The sequence below is a fragment of the Mirounga leonina genome, unplaced genomic scaffold (genome assembly GCF_011800145.1).
Source record: "Mirounga leonina isolate KUSES-001 unplaced genomic scaffold, KU_Mleo_1.0 Mir_413, whole genome shotgun sequence".
NCBI lineage: Eukaryota > Metazoa > Chordata > Mammalia > Carnivora > Phocidae > Mirounga > Mirounga leonina.
In genome coordinates, this window is record NW_023270734.1 from 3,448,670 (window position 1) to 3,467,564 (window position 18,895).

At 37.6% G+C, this 18,895-nt stretch overlaps 1 protein-coding gene across 3 annotated transcripts in view; it reads left to right on the forward strand.

Annotated features, from left to right (window-relative positions):
- MPP7 (membrane palmitoylated protein 7) overlaps nucleotides 1-18,895 on the forward strand; it is a 317,439-nt gene that overhangs the window by 173,870 nt on the left and 124,674 nt on the right. For all 3 annotated transcript variants that reach the window (XM_034987220.1, XM_034987221.1, XM_034987219.1), the window contains exon 4: nucleotides 17,635-17,712. In XM_034987220.1, the coding sequence (XP_034843111.1) occupies nucleotides 17,635-17,712 (78 nt within the window). The remainder of the gene's footprint in view (nucleotides 1-17,634; nucleotides 17,713-18,895) is intronic.

Sequence of the window (18,895 nt, forward strand, 5' to 3'; positions counted from 1 at the left end):
TTGGTTTGATCCCTATCCAGCTGAATTCCTGAGAGGAGACGAAATCCAGGTCTCCTACTCCTCCGCCATCTTGCTCCGCCCTTGAGGGGTTTTTGAAGACAATTTTTTATTTGTAAGTGACATGTAGTTGACATGCATATATTAGTTTCAGGCATACATCATAGTGATTTGATTATTACGTACATTACACAGTACTCACTGTGATAGGCGGAGTCACCATCTGTTCTGTACAATGTTATTACAATTTTATTGACTGTATACTGTACTTCCCATCCCCAAACTTACTTATTTCATAACTGGAAGGTTGTACTTCAAATGCCCTTCACCTATTTTGCCACCCCCCCCCACTCCCTCCTCTCTGGCAACTACCAGTTTCTCTGTGTTTTTGAGTCTGTTTCTGTTTGTTCCCTTATTTTGTTCCTTAGATTCCAGATATAAGTGAAATCCTATGGTGTTTGTCTTTCTCTGACTGACTGACTTCACTTAGCATAGTACCCTCAAGGTCTATCAATTTTGTCATGAACGGCAAGATTTTATTCTTTTTTTAATGGCTGAATGATATTATAGCGTGTGTGTGTATGTACACACCACATTTTCTTTATCCATGCATCAATCTATGGACCGGTAGGTTGCTTTCATATTTTGGCTGTTGTAAATAATGCTGCAATAAAATTAGGGGTACATATGTCTTTTCCAGATTAGTGTTTTCATTTTTCTTCAGGTAAAATCCAGAAGTGGAATTACTGTATCATACAGTAGTTCTATTTAAACATTTTTAAGAAAACTTCTACACTGTTTTCCATAGTGGCTGCACCAAGTTACATTCCCACCAAATAGTGCACGGGGGTCCCCTTTTCTCCACATCCTTACCAACACTTGTTTCTTGTCTTTTTGATGATAGCTATTTTGACAGGTGTGAGGTGATACCTCATTGTGGCTTTGATTTGCGTATCCCTGGTGATCAGTGATGTTGAGCATCTTTTCATGTGTCCATTGGCCATCTGGATGTTTTCTTCAAAGAAAAAAAATGCCTATATAGGTCCCCTGTCCATTTTTAAATTAGATTGGTTTTTGTTGTGTTGAGTTGTATGAGTTCTTTAAATATTTTGGGTTTTAACCCCTTATTGGATGTATCATCTGCAAATAATTTCTCCGATGCAGGAAGTTGCCTTTTCATTTAGTTGGTGGTTTCCTTTGCTGTGTAGAACGTTTTTAGTTTGCTATAGTTCCACTTGTTTATTTTTGCTTTTGTTTCCTTTGCTTAAGAAGACATACCCAGAAAATGGTGCTAAGGCTGATGTCCAAGAATTTAGTGCCTTTTTAAAAAAATTTTTTAAATTTAAATTTAAATTTTTTTTAAAGATTTTATTTATTCATTTGAGACATAGAGATACAGAGAGAGAGAGAGCATGAGCAGGGGGACAGGCAGAGGGAGAGGGAGAAGCAGGCTCCCAGCTGAGCAGGGAGCCCAATGTGGGGCTTGATCCCAGGACGCTGGGATCATGACCTGAGCCGAAGGCAGACGCTTAACCTTCTGAGCCACCCAGGCACCCCTGCCTTTATTTTCTTATAGGAGTTTTATGGTTTCATTTGTTACATAAAGTGGTCTTTAATCCACTGAGTTAATTTTTGTGTATGGTGTAGGGAAGTGGTCCAGTTTCTTTTGCACATGGCTGTCCACTATTTATTTAAAAATGTAATTAATTTGGGATACCTGGATGGCTCAGTCCGTTGAGTGTCTGCCTTCGGCTCGGGTCATGATCCCGGGGTCCTGGGATCGAGTCCCGCATCGGGCTTCTTGCTCGGCGGGAGCCTGCTTCTCTCTCTGCCGGCCGCTCCCCCTGCTTGTGTGTGCTCTCTCTCTCTTTCTCTCTCTGATAAATAAAATCTTTAAAAAAATAAAAAATAAATAAAAATAATAAAAATGTAATTAATTTATTATTCTCTTTTCCCCATTGTATATTCTAGCCTCCTTTGCTATTGATTAGTTGACCATATATACATAGGTTTATTTCTGGGCTGTTACACTGATCTTTGTGTCCATTTTTTGTGCCAGTACCATATTGTTTTGATTACTATAGCTTTGTAGTATAGTATGAAATCTGGGATTGTGATACCTCCAGCTTAATTCTTTCTCAAGATGGCTTTGGCTATTCTGGATCTTTCATAGTTCCATACAAACTTTAGGATTATTCTAGTTCTATGAAAAATACTATTGGTATTTTGATAGGGATTGCATTAAATGTGTAGATTGCTTTGGGTAGTATGGACATTTTAACAATATTCTTTCAATCCATGAACATGAGCTATGTTTCCATTTACTTGTATCTTCAGTTTCTTTCATCAGTGTCTTATAGTTTTTGGAATATAGGTCTTTCACCTCCTTGGTTAAATTTATTCCTAGGTATTTTATTTTTTTGGTGCATTTATAAATGGGATTGTTTTCTTAATTTCTCTGACAGTTTATTATTAATGTATAAAAACACAACAGATTTCTGAATATATAATTTTGTGCCCTGCAACTTTACTGAATTCATTTATTCTAATAGCTTTTTTTTAAGTTTATTTATTTAAGTAATCTCTGTACACAATATGGGGTTTGAACTCATGACCCTGAGATCAAGAGTCACACCCTCCTCCTCCTGAGCCAGCCAGGTGCCCCTATTCTAATAGTTTTTTTGTTTTGTTTTTGGTGGAGCCTTTAGGGTTTTCTATATATAGCATTATGTCTTCCACAAATAGTGACAGTTTTACTTTTTCCCTTACCAATTTGGGTGCCTTTTATTTTTCTTTCTTGTCTGATTGCTGGGGCTAGGACTTCCAGCACTATGTTGAATAAAAGTGGCAAGAGTGTGGGCATCCATGTCTTGTTCCTGATCTTAGAGGAAAAGCTTTTATTTTTTATCCTTGAGTATGATGTTAGCTGTGGGTTTGTCACACATGGCCTTTATTATTTTGAGTTGAGTTCTTTTTGTATCCACTTTGTTGAGAGTTTTTATGACTAATGCATGTTGAGTTTGTCAAATGCTTTTTTCACATCTATTGAGATGATCATATGATTTTTACCCTTTGTTTTTAATGTGGTATGTCATGGTGAATTGAGGATATTGAGCCATCCTTTGATCTCGGAATAAGTCCCATTTGATCATGATGAATGATCCCATTAATATATTGTTACATTTAGTTTGCTGATATTTTGGTGACCATTTTTGCATCTCTATTCATCAGGAATATTGGCATGTAATTTTCCTTTCTTGTAGTGTCTTTGTCTGGTTTTGGTATCAGGATAATGTCCTTGTAGAATTAATTTGGAAGCATTCCTTCCTCTTCAGTTTTTTGGAACATTTTGGGAAGGGTAGGTATTAACTCTTGTTTAAGTGTTTAGTAGAACCCACAACTCCATGGTTAATTAATCTTTGACAAAGCAGGAAAGAATATCCAATGGAAAAAAGACGATCTCTTCAAAAAATGGTGTTGGGAAAACTGGACAGCCATATGCAAAAGAATGAAACTGGACCACTTTCTTTCACGATACGCAAAAATAAATTCAAAATGGGTGAAAGACCTAAATGTGAGACAGGAAACCATCAAAATCCTAGAGGAGAACACAGGCAGCAATCTCTTTGACACTGGCCGTAGCAACTTCTTACTAGACACATCTTCGGAGGCAAAGGAAACAAAAGCAAAAATGAACTATTGAGACTTCATTAAGATAAAAAGTTTGTGGGGTGCCTGGGTGGCTCAGTCGTTAAGCATCTCCTTTGGCTCAGGTCATGATCCCAGAGTCCTGGGATCGAGCCCTGCATTGGGCTCCCTGCTCTGCAGGAAGCCTGCTGCTTCCTCTCCCACTCCCCCTGCTTGTGTTTCCTCTCTCGCTGTGTCTCTCTCTGTCAAATAAATAAATTAAAAAAAAAAAAGACAAAAAGTTTGTGAAAGAAACAACAAAACTAAAAGGCAACCTATGGAATGGGAGAAGGTATTTGCAAATGACATATCTGATAAAGGGCTAGTGTCCAAATCTATAAAGAACTTATCAAACTCAACACCCAAAAAACAATCAAGCTAAGAAATGGGCAGAAGACATGAATAGACATTTTTCCAGAGAAGACATCCAGATGGCTAACAGACACATGAAAAGATGTTCAACATCACTCATCAGGGAAATGCAAATCAAAACTTTGATGAGATACCACCTCACACCTGTCAGAATGGCTAAAATTAACACAGGAAACAATAGATGTTGGCAGAGAAAGGGGAACCCTCTTGCACTGTAGGTGGGAATTGCAAACTGGTGCAGCCACTCTGGAAAACAGTATGGAGGTTCGTCAAAAAGTTGAAAATAGAGCTACCCTAGGACCCAGCAATTGTACGACTAGGTATTTACTCAAAGGATACAAACATACGTAATTTAAGGGGCACATGCACCCCCATGTTTATACAGCATTATCAACAATAGTCAAATTATTTGGGAAGAGCCCAAATGTCCAATGACTGATGAGTAGAGAAAGAAGATGTGGTATATGTATATGTATATTCAGTGGAATATCAGCCATCCAAAAGAATGAAATCTTGCCGTTTGCAACAATGTGGATGGAACTAGAGAGTATTATGCTAAGTGAAATAAGTCAGAAAAAGACAAATACCATATGATTTCACTCATATTTAAGAAACAAAACAGAGGAACATAGGGGAACAAAAAAGGGGAGGCAAACCATAGGAGACTCTTAACTGTAGAGAACAAACTGAGGGTTTCTGGAAGGGAGGTGGGTGGGGGGATGGGTATTAAGGGAGGGCACTGATTCTGATGAGTACCAGGTGTTGTATGTAAGTGATAAATCACTAAATCCTACTCCTGAAACCAGTATTACACTATGTGTTAACTAACTAGAATTTAAATAAAAACTTGAAACTAAATAATTTGTAGAATTCACCTATGAAGTCATTTGGTCCTGGATTTTGGTTCTTGTCTATTAATATTATGATTATTAGTTATTATTACTGATTCAATTTCATTACTAGTAATTTGTTTCTTCAGATCTTCTATTTCTTCCTGATTCAGTCTTGAAAGGTTCTATGTTTCTAGTGATTTATCCATTTTTTTCAAGGTTGTCCAATTTGTTGCATAATTTTTCATAATAGTTTCTTACAATTTTTTGTATTTCTGTAGTGTCAGTTGTAGCTTCTTTTCATTTCTTTCTTTCTTTTTTTTTTTTTTTAAGATTTTATTTATTTGCAAGAGAGAGAATGACAGAGAGAGAGCATGAGAGGGAGGAGGGCCAGAGGGAGAAGCAGACTCCGAGCTGAGCAGGGAGCCCGATGCGGGACTCGATCCCGGGACTCCAGGATCATGACCTGAGCCGAAGGCAGTCGCTTAACCAACTGAGCCACCCAGGCGCCCTATTTCACTCAAGTCCTTTCTCTTTTTTTCCTTGATGAGTCTGACTAAAGATTTATCAGTTTTTTCAAAGAACATGCTTAGTTTCATCAATCTTCTCTATGTTCTTTCACTCTATTTCATTTATTTCCACTCTGATCTTTATTATTTCCTTCCTTCTACTGGCATTGGGCTTTGTTTGTTCTTTTTCTAGTCCTTTTAGGTGTAAGATTAGATTGTTTATTTGAGCTTTTTCTTGTTTCTTGAGGTAGGCTATAAACTTCCTTCTTAGAACTACTTTGCCAAAGATTTTGATCCATTGCATTTCCATTTTCATTTATCTCCAGGTATTATTTTTATTTCCTCCATAGCTGCTTTGTGGACCCATTGGTTGTTTAGCCTCCACATGTTTGTGGGTTTTTTTTTTTTTTTTTCCAGTTTTTTCTTGTAGTGGATTTCTAGTTTAATAGCATTATGGTCAGAAAAGACGCTTGATAGGATTTCAGTCTTCTTGAACTTCTTGAGACTTGTTTTGTGACTTAACATGTGATCAGTTTGGGAGAATGTTTCATGTGCACTTGAAAAGAATGTGTATTTTACTGCTTTTGGATGGAATGTTCTGTATATATCTGTTAAATCCATGTGGTCTAATGTGTCATTCAGAGCCACTGTTTCTTTATGGGTTTTTTGTCTGAGTGATTTATCCACTGATATAATTGGGGCGTTAAAGTCCTCTAGTATAATGGTATTACTGTCAACTTCTCCCTTTATGTCTCAATATTTGCTTTATATATTTACGTGCTCCTGTCTTAGGTACATAAATATTTAAATTGTTATATCCTCTTGTTGGATTAATCCCTTTACCGTTACATATGCTTTTGTCTCTTTTACAGTCTGTGTCTTAAAGTCTGTTTTGTCTGATGTAAGTATGCTACCCCAGCTTTTTTTTCTTCCATTTGCATAGAATATCTTTTTCTGTCCCTTACTTTCAGTCTGTATGTGTTTTTAGGTCTGAAATGAGTCTTTTGTAGGCAGCATATAGATGGGTGTGTGTGTGTGTGTGTGTGTGTTTAATCCAGTCACCATATGTGTTTTGATTGGAACATATTTAGACCATTTATATTTCAAGTAATTATTGATAGGTATGTACTTACTGCCATTTCGTTGTTTTCTGGTTGTTTTTGTAGTTTTTTGTTCCTTCTTGTCTTGCCCTCTCTACCTGCATGGTCTGATGGCTTTCTCTACTGCTATGCTTGGATCCCATTCTCTTTATTTTTTTGTGTGTATCTGTAATAGATTTTTGGTTTGTGGATACCATAAGGTTCAGCTGTAAAATGCTATGTATGTAGCAGTCTTTGTTAAGTTGATGATCACTTAAGTTTCAACACATTGTAGCCCCCACTCCATCTTTTATATACTTGATGTCATAGTTTAATTTTTTTTATTTTTTATATATTTATTTATATTATTTTTATGTTTATTTTATCTCTTAACTAATATCTGTAGATACAGTTGATCTTACTACTTTTGTCTTTTAACCTTGGTAATAGCTTTATAAGTGATTTTCTGCTTTTAGTATGTTTGCCTTTCCCAGTGAAATTTTTTTACTTTCATAATTTTCTTCTAGTTATGATCGTTTCATTCCCATTTTAAGAGGCTTTTAATATTTCTTGTAAGACTTGTTTAGTGGTGATGAACTCCTTTAACTTTTGTTTGGGAAACAAACTCTCTTCAGTTTTGAATGATAAGCTTGCTGGGTAGGGTATTCTTGGTTGTAGGTTTTTTTCCTTTTAGCACTTTGACTATAGCCTGTAACTCTCTTCTGGCTTGCAAGATTTCTGCTAAGATCAGCTGATGGCCTAATGGCGTTTCCCTTGTATGTAACTATTTGCTTTTCTCTTGCTGCTTTTAAGAATCTCTCTTCATCTTTGGTATGAACATCCCTTGGTTCATCTTGTTCGGGGCTTCTGAGCTTCGTGGACCTAGATGTCTGTTTCCTCCCCTAGCTTAGGGATATTTTCAGCTATTATTTCTTCAAATAAGTTTTCTGCCCCTTTCTCTTTGTCTTCTCCTTCTATGACTCCTAGAATGTTATTGCTTGAGTTTGTCACAGAGGTCCCTTAACCAGTCTTCATTTTTTAAAATTCTTTTTTTCTCTTTTACTCTTCGGTTTGGGTGCTTTCTGTTTCCCCATATTCCAGATCACTGATTGTGCTTCTGCATTTTCTCATCTGCTCTTGATTCCCTGTAGTGTACTTTTCATTTTGGTTATTGTATTCCTCAGCTTTTTTAACATTTTCTGTTTTTTGTTGAACTTCTCACTGAGTTCATCCACCTTTCTCTCAAGTCTGGTGCATATCTTAATGACCATTACTTTGAGCTGCTTATTAAGTAGATTCCTTTTCTCTGTTTCTTTTAGCTCTCTTTTTCAAGTTTTATCTTTTCTTTTGTTTGGATCATGTTCCTTTGTCTCCTCATTTTGTCTGAATCTCTGTTTCTATGTGTGAGGTATGTCAGCTGTGTCTCCTGGTCTTGAAGGTAATGGCCTTATGTAGAAGGCATCTTGTGGGTCCAGCAGCACAGTTCCCTTTGGTCACCAGTACTGGGCACTCGCGGCGGGGGGGTCCCCGTGTGGGCAGCATGTGCCCCCCCACCCCCGTAGTGACTGGGCTATGGCTGCCGTAGTCATACTGGTGGGCAGGGTTAGCTTCCAGCATAGCTGGCTGAGAGTCCTGGCTGCAATTGTTTTGGGCACACAGGTTCGCATGGCTGGCCCCCATTTCTCTGAGACAGGAGTTGCTTCAGAGGGGTGCTGGCCCCCACTGAGGCTGCCCACCAGGTATCTCAGATCTGGAGCTGCTTTAGAGGGGCACTTGCTAGGGTGGGCAGGTCGGGTGGGTTGGGTTCACAGGGAACACCAAGGCAGGGCATGTAGTGCTGGCAAGGTAGATGGAGACTGTCAGAACTGGCTCACTCAAGCGTCTGGCCCGCTGGCTGGAAGAAGGCAAGAGAAATGGCTCCTGCCAGCACTGCTGTTTTGGAGAAAATGCATAGAAGTCCCTGCTCCTTTAGCACACGCCATAAAATAAGTCAATAAATTTCCTTCATGTATAACCCAGCTGCTTTTCAAACTGCTGCCTCTTGGCTGGGTCTCAGACTAAGCAGTATAGTGCATTGGCCCTTTAAGAGTGGGATCTTGGTTTCCCATAGCCCTCTGACTCACCTGGAGTTAAGTCTGGATTTTCAGTGCTCCCACAATTAAGCACTGCTGGTTTTCAAACCAGGTGTCAAGGGGGTGGGGGCTCATATTCCCAGTGCAGGCCCCCCACTGCAGGGTCTGATTCCCTCTTTTCTCAAAGAGAGGGTCTTCAAGCTTGTAATATCCCTCCTGCTGGTAAGTCATGGGGCTGGGGGTTTGGTTCCCAACCATGTCTCTTCCCCTTACCCTTCTTGATGTGGCTTCCCCTTTAATTGTTGAGCTGTAACAGATGGAAGATCTGTTTAGCCAATCTTTAGGTGGTTTTCAGAGTGAGTTGCATCATGTGTAGTTGTAGCATTGATGTGTCTGAGAGAGGTGAGAGCAGGATCCTCTTTCTGCACCGTTTCCCCAAGATCTCCCCTACAGTTGGAGTTTTTATCCACAAAGTCCAGGAATCTCAAACTGTGAAACTAGCATAGTGACTGGTGATATGGCAAACTTATCCATCAGAAGCAAATAAGAAGTATTTCTGAAAAGATATGCCATCAGCCTGGGACTCTTTCATATAACACCACTGAAGATTTACTAACAACTCCAGATTACAAGACATTTGAGAATACAGTCTACCCTCAGGCACTGCACATAGCAAGGCTAAAAGCCAAGCACTCTGTGTAATACAACAGTCTTACAGCCTATAAAATAAGGATGCTTAAATGATACTAGCCATAAAAGAAGGCTTTAATTATAAGTTGAAAAACAGTGGGTGCCAGGAAAAAGCGGGTTTGTAAAAAGAGCTATATTTGAATTATAGAAGTAAGATGTATAGTCATTAAAAAAAACACTCAAAAAAATCTCTGAATAGTTCTTTAGAGATTAGATACAGTGTAAGAGAGCAAAGTGAATTGGAAAATAGATTTAGGAAACTTCCCAGAATGCAGAGAGATAATGGGGTTAAGATATCCCAACTTTGTTTTTCATGGAATACATATAGCTGGCAAGTTTATCCCAAAAGCCTTGTGTAATAATAAAGGGCTAAGAAGTTCTTCCTTGCTCTAAACGTCAAGAGTGTAGATAAAAATATAGTAACAGGTTTGGGCTCAGAGAGACAAATCAAGGAGCAGAATAGAGAGCCCAGGTATAGATACTCGTGTGTGGAAGTTTGATAAATAAGTAATATTACACATCAGTGGGAAAAGATTAATTGGTGCTGTCCTTCTGGAAAAAGATTAAGTTAGAGCTCTTGTACGTGCGAGTTAATACTTCAGTACACAAAGTAAAACTATGAACTTTAGGGAAGTCACACCAGAATCTCTTTATTTGGATACAGAATGTTTTCTTAAGAAACAAAATGCGCAACCATATAGAAAAAGCTGGATATATTTTGCCAAGTTAAAATAACTTCTGTTTGCCCAGGGCCACTGTGTTATTTAAGGTAGGATGGACAATTGACAAGTAGTCCAAAAAAATGTAATAGCTTAGGTACAATAGAAGTTTATTTCCTGCTCCATGATCATTTAGAGGGAAATGTCAGATTGATGCATCGCTCTCTTCCATAAGGTGTTTTGGGGACCCAGGTCCTTCCATCTGGTGGCTTTGCTGTCTCTTAAGGCCATGGTATAGTCTGCATGCAGCTGGTGGAGGGGGAGAGTAGGGAAGAAGCGTGCCCATTTCTTAAAAGCCTCAGCTTGGCAGTGACACTTAGAACTTACATACATGTTTGACAGCTGATCTCCTGTGTTAACAGAGCTACAGGGAGATGGGGAGGAGGGTAGACATGAGAGGAAATGTAGCTCTTCACTAGGCAGCTGCTTTGTAGCTAGGGTTCAGTTGCTGTGGACGAGGAGGATTGATGGGAGCGGATGTCTCTGTCTCTGAAACTATCGTGAAAACAGAAGTCAGAGATTGGAGAAGATATAAATGAAAACCGCAGGGAGATCCCATTTCCTATCCATCTGATTAGCAAGATGTCTGATAACACCACGTGTTGGCAAGGGTCTGGGGACTCAGGAAACACTTGAACACTGTTAGGTATCTACCACAGTACAGGGAGGAGTGGTGTGGAAGGATATTCGATAGCAAAGAGCAGAAACAACCACTGTGTTTCTCAGTTAAAAAAAAAAAAGATGTCAACTTCTCTATGACAGAATATTACTCACCTGTTAAAATGAATGAACTATATCTACATGTATTGAGCTAGGTATCTCAATATGGTATTGAATGAAAAATCCAGGTGTCGAGGGAACAGTGCCATTTATGTACATTCAAAAATAGCTTGTGTTGTTTATCAATGTATATATGTTTAAAAAAATGAAAATTGCATATGGGAATCTATTTGACAGTTTCAACATAATGTTTTTTCTTGGCAGAGAGGAAGGAGGATGGGTCTTTAGCCTTATCTCTGATGAATTATTTTATAAGATATTTGAAGCAAATATAACAGGCTAATATCTCTTTAATTTTGGTGTGGGTTGCAACTTACCATATTTTCTTTATTTTTTAAAAAAAAATGTTTAAAGTGTTTAAAATGGGACATTAATAATTAAAACATTTCAAAATTTTTAGAAGTTATAAAGAATGGGAAGATGTGGTTTATATATACAATGGAGTGTATTACTCAGCCATAAAAAAAGAATGAAATCCTGCCATTCGCAAAGACCTGGTTGGAGCTGGAGAGCATTATGCTAAGTGAAATAAGTCAGTCAAAGAAAGACAAATACCATATGATCTTACTCATATGTGGAATTTAAGAAACAAAACAAATGAGCAAAGGAAAAAAAGAAAAAGAGGCAAACGAAGAAACAGACTCTTAACTACAGAGAACAATTTGATGGTGACCAGAGGGGAGGGAGGTGGGGGGGATGGGTGAAGTAGGTGGTGGGAATTAAGAAGGGCACTTGTTGTGATGAGCACCAGATGATGTATCGAAGTGTTGAATCACTATATTGTACACCTGAAACTAATATTATACTTTCGGTTAACTGGACTTTGAATCAAAACTTAAAAAAACACATGAAAACAACTTTTGGCATTTCTTATCATTAGAATAGATAAGCACTGAATAGAAAGCAAAGATGAAAAGAGGGAGAGAGAAGTCCATTATTTCTTTTCTGATTTTATGGTTGACTAGATAGCTAGTCCTTAGTGCACAGGGGGTCTGTGTGTCCTTGTCCTGTACTAAGTACTCTTAAGGGAGTGCTAAAGTAATGGCAAAAATTAAATTGACAGAAACCTCAGCTGCCCAGCTAATGAGCAGTGAATGAAAGAGAGACAAATACTATTTTAACTTGCTTGATTGAATAGGTTGGCTGAAGTTTTCCCGTTCTATGATGTATGTCCTCATCTCTTTCCAAGGCTATTGACCTTTCTATAGGTTCGAATGACTTATACTCTTGCCATATTTTGTTTCCATACTGAGTATCTTTCTCCTGGAATGGGTGCTTACTTTAGTCAGTTTGATGAATGAATAAAACTCCAATTAGGGTAGTTTGCCCTTTCTTTTGTTTTCCAATAATTTGATGCACATGACGAAGTGTTATGTGGGTCTGGGTTACATGAAGAAAGAATGAACTAAGATGAAAACAGAAAAAATATTAGAAAACAAAAATAGTAAAACTAAGAAATCTAAAAGGTGGTTCCTTGAAAATACAGTAAAATCAATGTTTGTTAACGACTGAAGGGATGAAGGGTAGAAATAGAGAAAGCAAGATGCACCAAATAAGAAATGGTGATAAAGAAACATGTAGTAGAGGAAATTCAAAGACTCATAAGAGACTATTCTGCTTAAGTAGATTCAGAGAATTTTTTAAGGCCGGAAAAAATAATTTTCTAGGAGATGATATTTGCTGCACCTGACAATGGAAGAGATAGAAAAACCTAAATGGAGAAATTGCCATAAACGACCCAGAAGAAATAAAGTTGAGGGATAAAATGTATCAGATCCAGTTGGTTTCTCATGGGAATGCCATAAAATGTTTAAAGAGATCACTCTAGTAGCATTGAGATGTTTTCAGAACATATAAAAAGAAAGCTTCATAGTTTAAAAAAATAATGAAATGAGTGTAACACTGACAGCAAGATCCAATAAAGACAAGACCAAAAAAAAAAAAAAAAAAAAAAAAAAGCCAGCCTCAGTTAAGAGTACTGATGAGGAAAGTCTGAATAAAATATTACCAGTGGATTCCACAGTGCATTAAGAGACCAAAGTATCCTAGCCAAGTGAAGGACATTGTGGGAATGCCACAATGGGATGGGTAGTATTTGGAAATCCATAAATAAATTCTATAAATAGAATTCCCATATTACCTGGTCAGATAGGAAAAACAATATGGTGATATATGATGGAAAGCATTTTGTGAGATTGAACTTTTTTTTTTTTTTTTAAGCTCTTCATAGGGGGCGCCTGGGTGGCTCAGTTAAGCCTTGGACTCTTGATTCCAGCTCAGTTCATGATCTCAGAGTCATGAGATTGAGTCCTGCTTGGGGCTCTGCGCTCAGTGGGGAGTTGGCTTAAGATTCACTCCCTCTGCCCCTCCCCTTGCTCATGTTCATGCATGCTCTCTCAAATAAATAAATCTTTAACCAAAAAAATAAAAACAACCCTCTTCATACATTTAGAATGTATGGGTACCAATTTCACATATAATCTATGGCAATGTATAGCCAGAATTTATCTTATTAAAGGGAGAGAACAAAACAAGAACATCAACTCTCATCAGTTCTATTAATTTTATTTTTTCAGAGCTATTAGCCAAGAAAATTAGCCAAGAGAGTTTAGTGGGATAAAATTGGAAAGAAGGGCATACGGTTAACACTGTTGCCTCTGCTGTGTTGTTGTTTTGTCGGTTTTCCAGTTTTACATTTCCTCTTTCCTAATAAAGAGGGTTTTTTCTTTTTTTTTTTTTTTGAGAAAGATCATTATTTTTAAAAGAGGATCCCAGCCATTAGAATATTTCCATTTTTTTTTAAATCCCTACACAACATAGTAGGTCATTCCCAGCTACTCTTGGCTGCCATTGTGTCCCATGGATCTTCTTTTAAAACTCAGAATTCTCCTCTCCATGTTCTAAATAAATGAGGTAGATGGGTGTGTGTGCGTGCGTGCGCGCGCATGATGCCAGTTCTGGTTTGGCTACTATCAACATAGAGAATCAGACTACTGAGCAGTTATTTTCATTGCTTTTTAATATTCATGATAGAAGGCAGGAAAAGGGTTTTTACAGCTTTGGTTTATTTAATACCATGATTGGGTTCTTCTGTTTCCCTCTACACATCACTGAGAAGTTTCAAAGAATTGCATTGAGATTAGTCAAGCTCTATATACTCTCGTTATTCAAGTTCCCTTTCAAACAGTTTCTGTGATACGTGAACACAAAATAAATTATTGGCACCAGATTCAGAATTTTTTTACAAAAATCAAACACTTATTTTCAAGATATGTGTAGGTGAAGGTAATTATAGCTTTCCTATGAGAGTTGGTTACATATAGAGGCGCCGCAGTTGGTTGAACATCCAGCTCTTGGTTTTGGCTCATGATCTCTAAGGGTCGTGAGATTGAGCCCAGCTCTGTGTTCAGCTCGGAGTCTGCTTGTGTTTCTCTCCCCCCTCCTTCTCCCCCTCCATCCCGTGCGTGCGTGCGCGCGCACACACACACACACACTCTCTCTCTCTCTCTAAAATAAATCTTTAAAAAAAACTTTAAAGAATTGGTTACATATAGAAATTTTTATTGTAACTGACTTTTTCTGATGTAAGTGTAATTACAGAAAACAAACCCTTATGGACACATTATTTAGTGGACCGTAAATGTCTCTGTTTTCAAATGTCCTTTTTTCTTAATAGTGTATTTTAAATATTTTGGCATGCCATTTTTTTAGGAGCTTGCTTTTTAATAATTGCCTATTTTGCTATTGTATGAAGCTAATTTAACCAGAGTCTCTCCTTCTCTCAGTCTTCTTTACTTCTGTCTCCTTTCTTTCTGCAGCTCCTTACACTTTGCTCTCCTTTTGTTGTTCAGGGGAGAAAAATGAAGTATGCTTTTATTACACGGTTAAGTCTGCAAAGGGAAGTGTTTAGTTAAATGAGATTTTGCAGATTTGGCAATACATGATATTTAGTAATTAGATGCTGTGTCTTTGGTTACGTATTTGTCTGTTGGGTTCTAAAGGGTGACCACTCAGGGAAATTGGCCAAGCTATATCAGAATGAATTTTTCTGGTGTGTAAAGGCAAGTTACAGAGCATTTGATAAAAAGCTTTGCCGTGTTATTCGATATGAAAGCCACTAGCCTCATGTGGGCATTTAAATTTGAATTAATAAAAATTAAATAAAATTAAAAATTTTAGTTCCTTAAGTAAAGTAGCCACGGTTCAAGTGCTCAGTAGGCACATGTGGCTAGTGACTAATCATGTTGGACAAGCAGGTACAGAACATTTTCAACGTTACAAAGAGTTCTGTGGGACAACCTTGGGGTGAAGTTTATATGTGTTACCTGTTTATTATATTAAAATTTAAAAATCATTTTTGTTTTTAATTTTCTTCCTGGTTATTATAAATGCTAATAAAAGTCAGTGATTTTGGAAACTATGAATAGCTCAAAATTAGAGTAATTTTTGCTTTCCTACCAACTTAATATTTAAAATTACGTCCTGAAGTAAAACATGTATCAACATAGGGTTACCAGCATTTAGAAATTCTAGGAAAACACTTAAAAATTCCTTTTTTTTTTTTTTTAAGATTTTACTTATTTGAGAGAGAGAGAGAGAAAGCACAGAGGGAGAGTGAGAGGGAGAAGCTGACTCCCTACTGAGCAGAGAGCCCGACATGGGACTCGATCCTAGGACCCAGAGATCATGACCTGAGCCGAAGGCAGACGCTTAACCAAGTGAAACACCCTGGTGCCCCTAAAAATTCTTGATATAATGCAAAGTCTCAAGGTGGGCAGGGTAGGAGGATGCTCTCAAATCACTTGGGTGAAGATCTAAAGAAGATGATGTGAAAAGAGGGGCTCATTTTTTTTTTTAAAGATACTCAGAAGAAGCAAATTAAGCAGAGAAATAATGTATTTATTTAGGGATATAATTTTAAGTTGTAATTACAATATGGTCTCGATATAAATTAATCTGGAAAAATTAAGAAATGCTGGAAAGAAAAAATACAGGGAGGGGTGGAGAGGAGCCATCCCTAATCCTGCAGTCATTGGAAATAGCCAGTATTACTTGTCACATATCCGCCCAGCCTCCTCTCTGTCCTGTTCATCCAGCAGTGAGTGAGGTCGGTGAAGGAGGCAGCCGAGATGTTAATCTGAGAGGCAGGCATAGGGAGTGAGGAAGAACTCTGACATTGAGCCAGATGGCCTGAGTTTTAAATCTCAGCTCGACTGCTTCTATCTGTGGGACCATAGCAAGTTATTTATTTATCTCCTGTATATCTGCTTATCTATAAAATGGGATGATGGTGCCATCTGCCTCTTAATATTCTTGTGAGGGTTAAGGGATTAAAATACTAAACTCACTGAAGACTATATTACTGATAGTACCGATGACTTTTTTTTTTTTTCCTGGTCACTATTATGTAGGGAATACAGACCCATGGTAAGTACCTAATAAGCACCTAATAAGTATGAGCCTCTATATTTACTGTTGCAGGGAAGCAGACATTGAAACAAGAAAGCTAGATGAGTTGTACGAGCGGCTAAGCTCAGTATTCAATGATAGTGTTTGTTGAGGTGACCTAATTTTTGATAAAGACTCAAGTAAAATTAATTTAGCTCTTAGGTTGGATGGTTTTGTTTTAAATTATACTTTTAATAGTTTCGCACATCAAATCTTGCTCCTTTTATAGCTTGTATTCTTAAAAGTTTGTTTATTACCCTACTGTGATTAATGTTTGAAGGTTCTAAGATTTTAAATAAAAATGTGGCCCTGATAATTCTGTTAATATCATAAGTGTCAAAATTCTTTCCCTGATACTTTGCATTGTGGGCCAGGTTGCCAAAAAGGTAATAGAATCCTCTCTTAGCAATAGCATCTGGCTAATCAAAATAAAATCTATCTTCCAGACTTTTTACAAGAGAGTTTGGTTAGCTTTGAGTCTAATTAAAGAGTCGATTACTTGATACCTATGAGTGTATTACTTGATACCTACTAAAAACTGGAAATTCTGAGGTGTCACTGTTTTTTATATAGAGTGGGGGGTAATTTCTTCAACTATAAATAAGAAGAGGTTCAAATAAGTTTTCAAGTATAACATTTTAAGGGCACCTGTGTAAGAGCTGAAATGGATAGAACTTAAGAGCCAACAGTTTTGCATTTGTCAAAGCGTCTTGCATTTCTTAATGACAATACTAGATTTTTTAAGAAACTCGGTTTGTCTTATAATGCACTAAAATATATTCTTGCCTCTGTGGTTTTGGGCGGAATGATGGGAAAGGAAGGACCAAGTTATTATTTGGTAATATAATTTTACTTATTTTACAGTACAGAAAATTATGTCAGCAAAACAGTTATGAGTAATGTCTTTATGAGCAATCCCTTTGCTTCTTAGAAGTTTGAATTTGGAGGGGAAAGGTTGACAATTTAGAAAAAAAAAAAAGCCTAAAAGGAACAGCATGCTGGGAAAAGCATTCCTGAAGCATGCCATGTTCCCGTGTTCTTAGTGGTGATCACATACCAACCTGTCAGGATGGGGCTGCTGGCTTATCACTTTGTTCCAATCATCATTTATGTGTTTAGCAGGAATATAAACTACAACCGATAAAGTATTGGAGCAATAAATTTTAGAAATGACAGATTTTATAAAACTAACATAATTATTCAGGGGAAAAACAAAGGTTTAGCTTTTATGTTCTATTTGATAATAACCCCTCCCATTTGACATCACATTAGAAACACTGGACCATAGATGAATTACACATGCACATTTGTCATCTGTAGGTTTATAGAAACATAGAATTTTTGTTTGAAGGTTTAGTGGATCAGTTTCTATACGCAGTGATAAAAATCTTCAAATATCTCACTGTTTGCTAGCAGGTGAACTTCTATTCATTCACTTGTGTTTCTTCCAGATTCATGAAAAACTCCACTACTATGAGAAGCAGAACCCCGTGCCCATCCTCCACGGCGCAGCGGTCTTGGCCGATGATGTAAGTGTGCCTTTCTGAGCTCCCTGGGACGCGGCTCCTTGGGACCCTGCACCTTTGTGAGCCTGGCCCGGGGCAGAGCTCATCCTGCGCCAGACAGTTGTGTGCGATCCTAGGAGTGAAAACCAGGAGAAGCTGCAAATGTTTCCCAAAGTCCTGTCATCACGGAGCTTATGCGGATACTATACTGATTTTCATTCACTTTCCTGCTCTAAAATTTTTGCCTGGACATAACCCCCTCATTCTACCTTGGTAACTGCGTACGAGAACTTTTAGCCTCTAACTCTCCGGGGAGAGAGAGAAGCTGTCAACTAGTGGAGTTCTGAGAAAGTCACAGGCAGGAGGAATGCTTTGGAGAAATAAAGACAAATGAGATAGGTCTATCGCTGACGGTGCTAAAAAATGACAGATACTAGGATAGGAACGAGGCCTTATGAAATACATAAAAAGACAGGATTGTTTTTAAAATGGGTTATAAAGCATAGTAATGATTTATGGATATCAGACCTCTCCAAATTACCTTCATAACCAAAAAATAAATTTTAGCAGCAGTTGGCATTGATGGAGTAGTTAATTTCCTGTAGCTATAATTTTATTTTCAATCTGGGGGAGGGAACTACCTTGCTGTTTCTTACTGTTAGCTTTCAGACTTGGGTGAATTGAAAGCACACCTGGATAAACTATAAAGGATGCTAAGCCAGACGAGAAATAGGTCTCGGGTAAAGGCGGGTTTTAGCGATATCCTGTAGCTTATCTGTTGCTTTTTAAATTTTTTGCTCGGTTATGATAAAACAAGCCATTGTTCAGTTTAGTAAAATATTGGGGCCATAGAATAAAAAAAAAAAAAAACAACTGACCATCTTCAGAAGTTGATTTTCTTATATATATGTTTTCTATTTTAATTTAGATAATAAAGCGCATGTAATAAATCTCCCAAGTGGTTTGCTATTTGTTTGTTTTGCTATTTGTTTAGTCCTCAGTCTCCCTTCCAGTTTTATCCACAGAGATTAGATTATAGGGATGTCTCGGGTTATGTGTTTAATGAGGAAGCTTACTCCTCTGCCTTAATAGAACCAAACTTTTTGAAGTGAAGGTGAGCAAAGGTTTAGAGAGAATTCTAGTAAGCTGCAGTTGGCACTTGAGAAAGTCTTAAAAATCACTTTAAAAACATTTACTATTGAGGGTT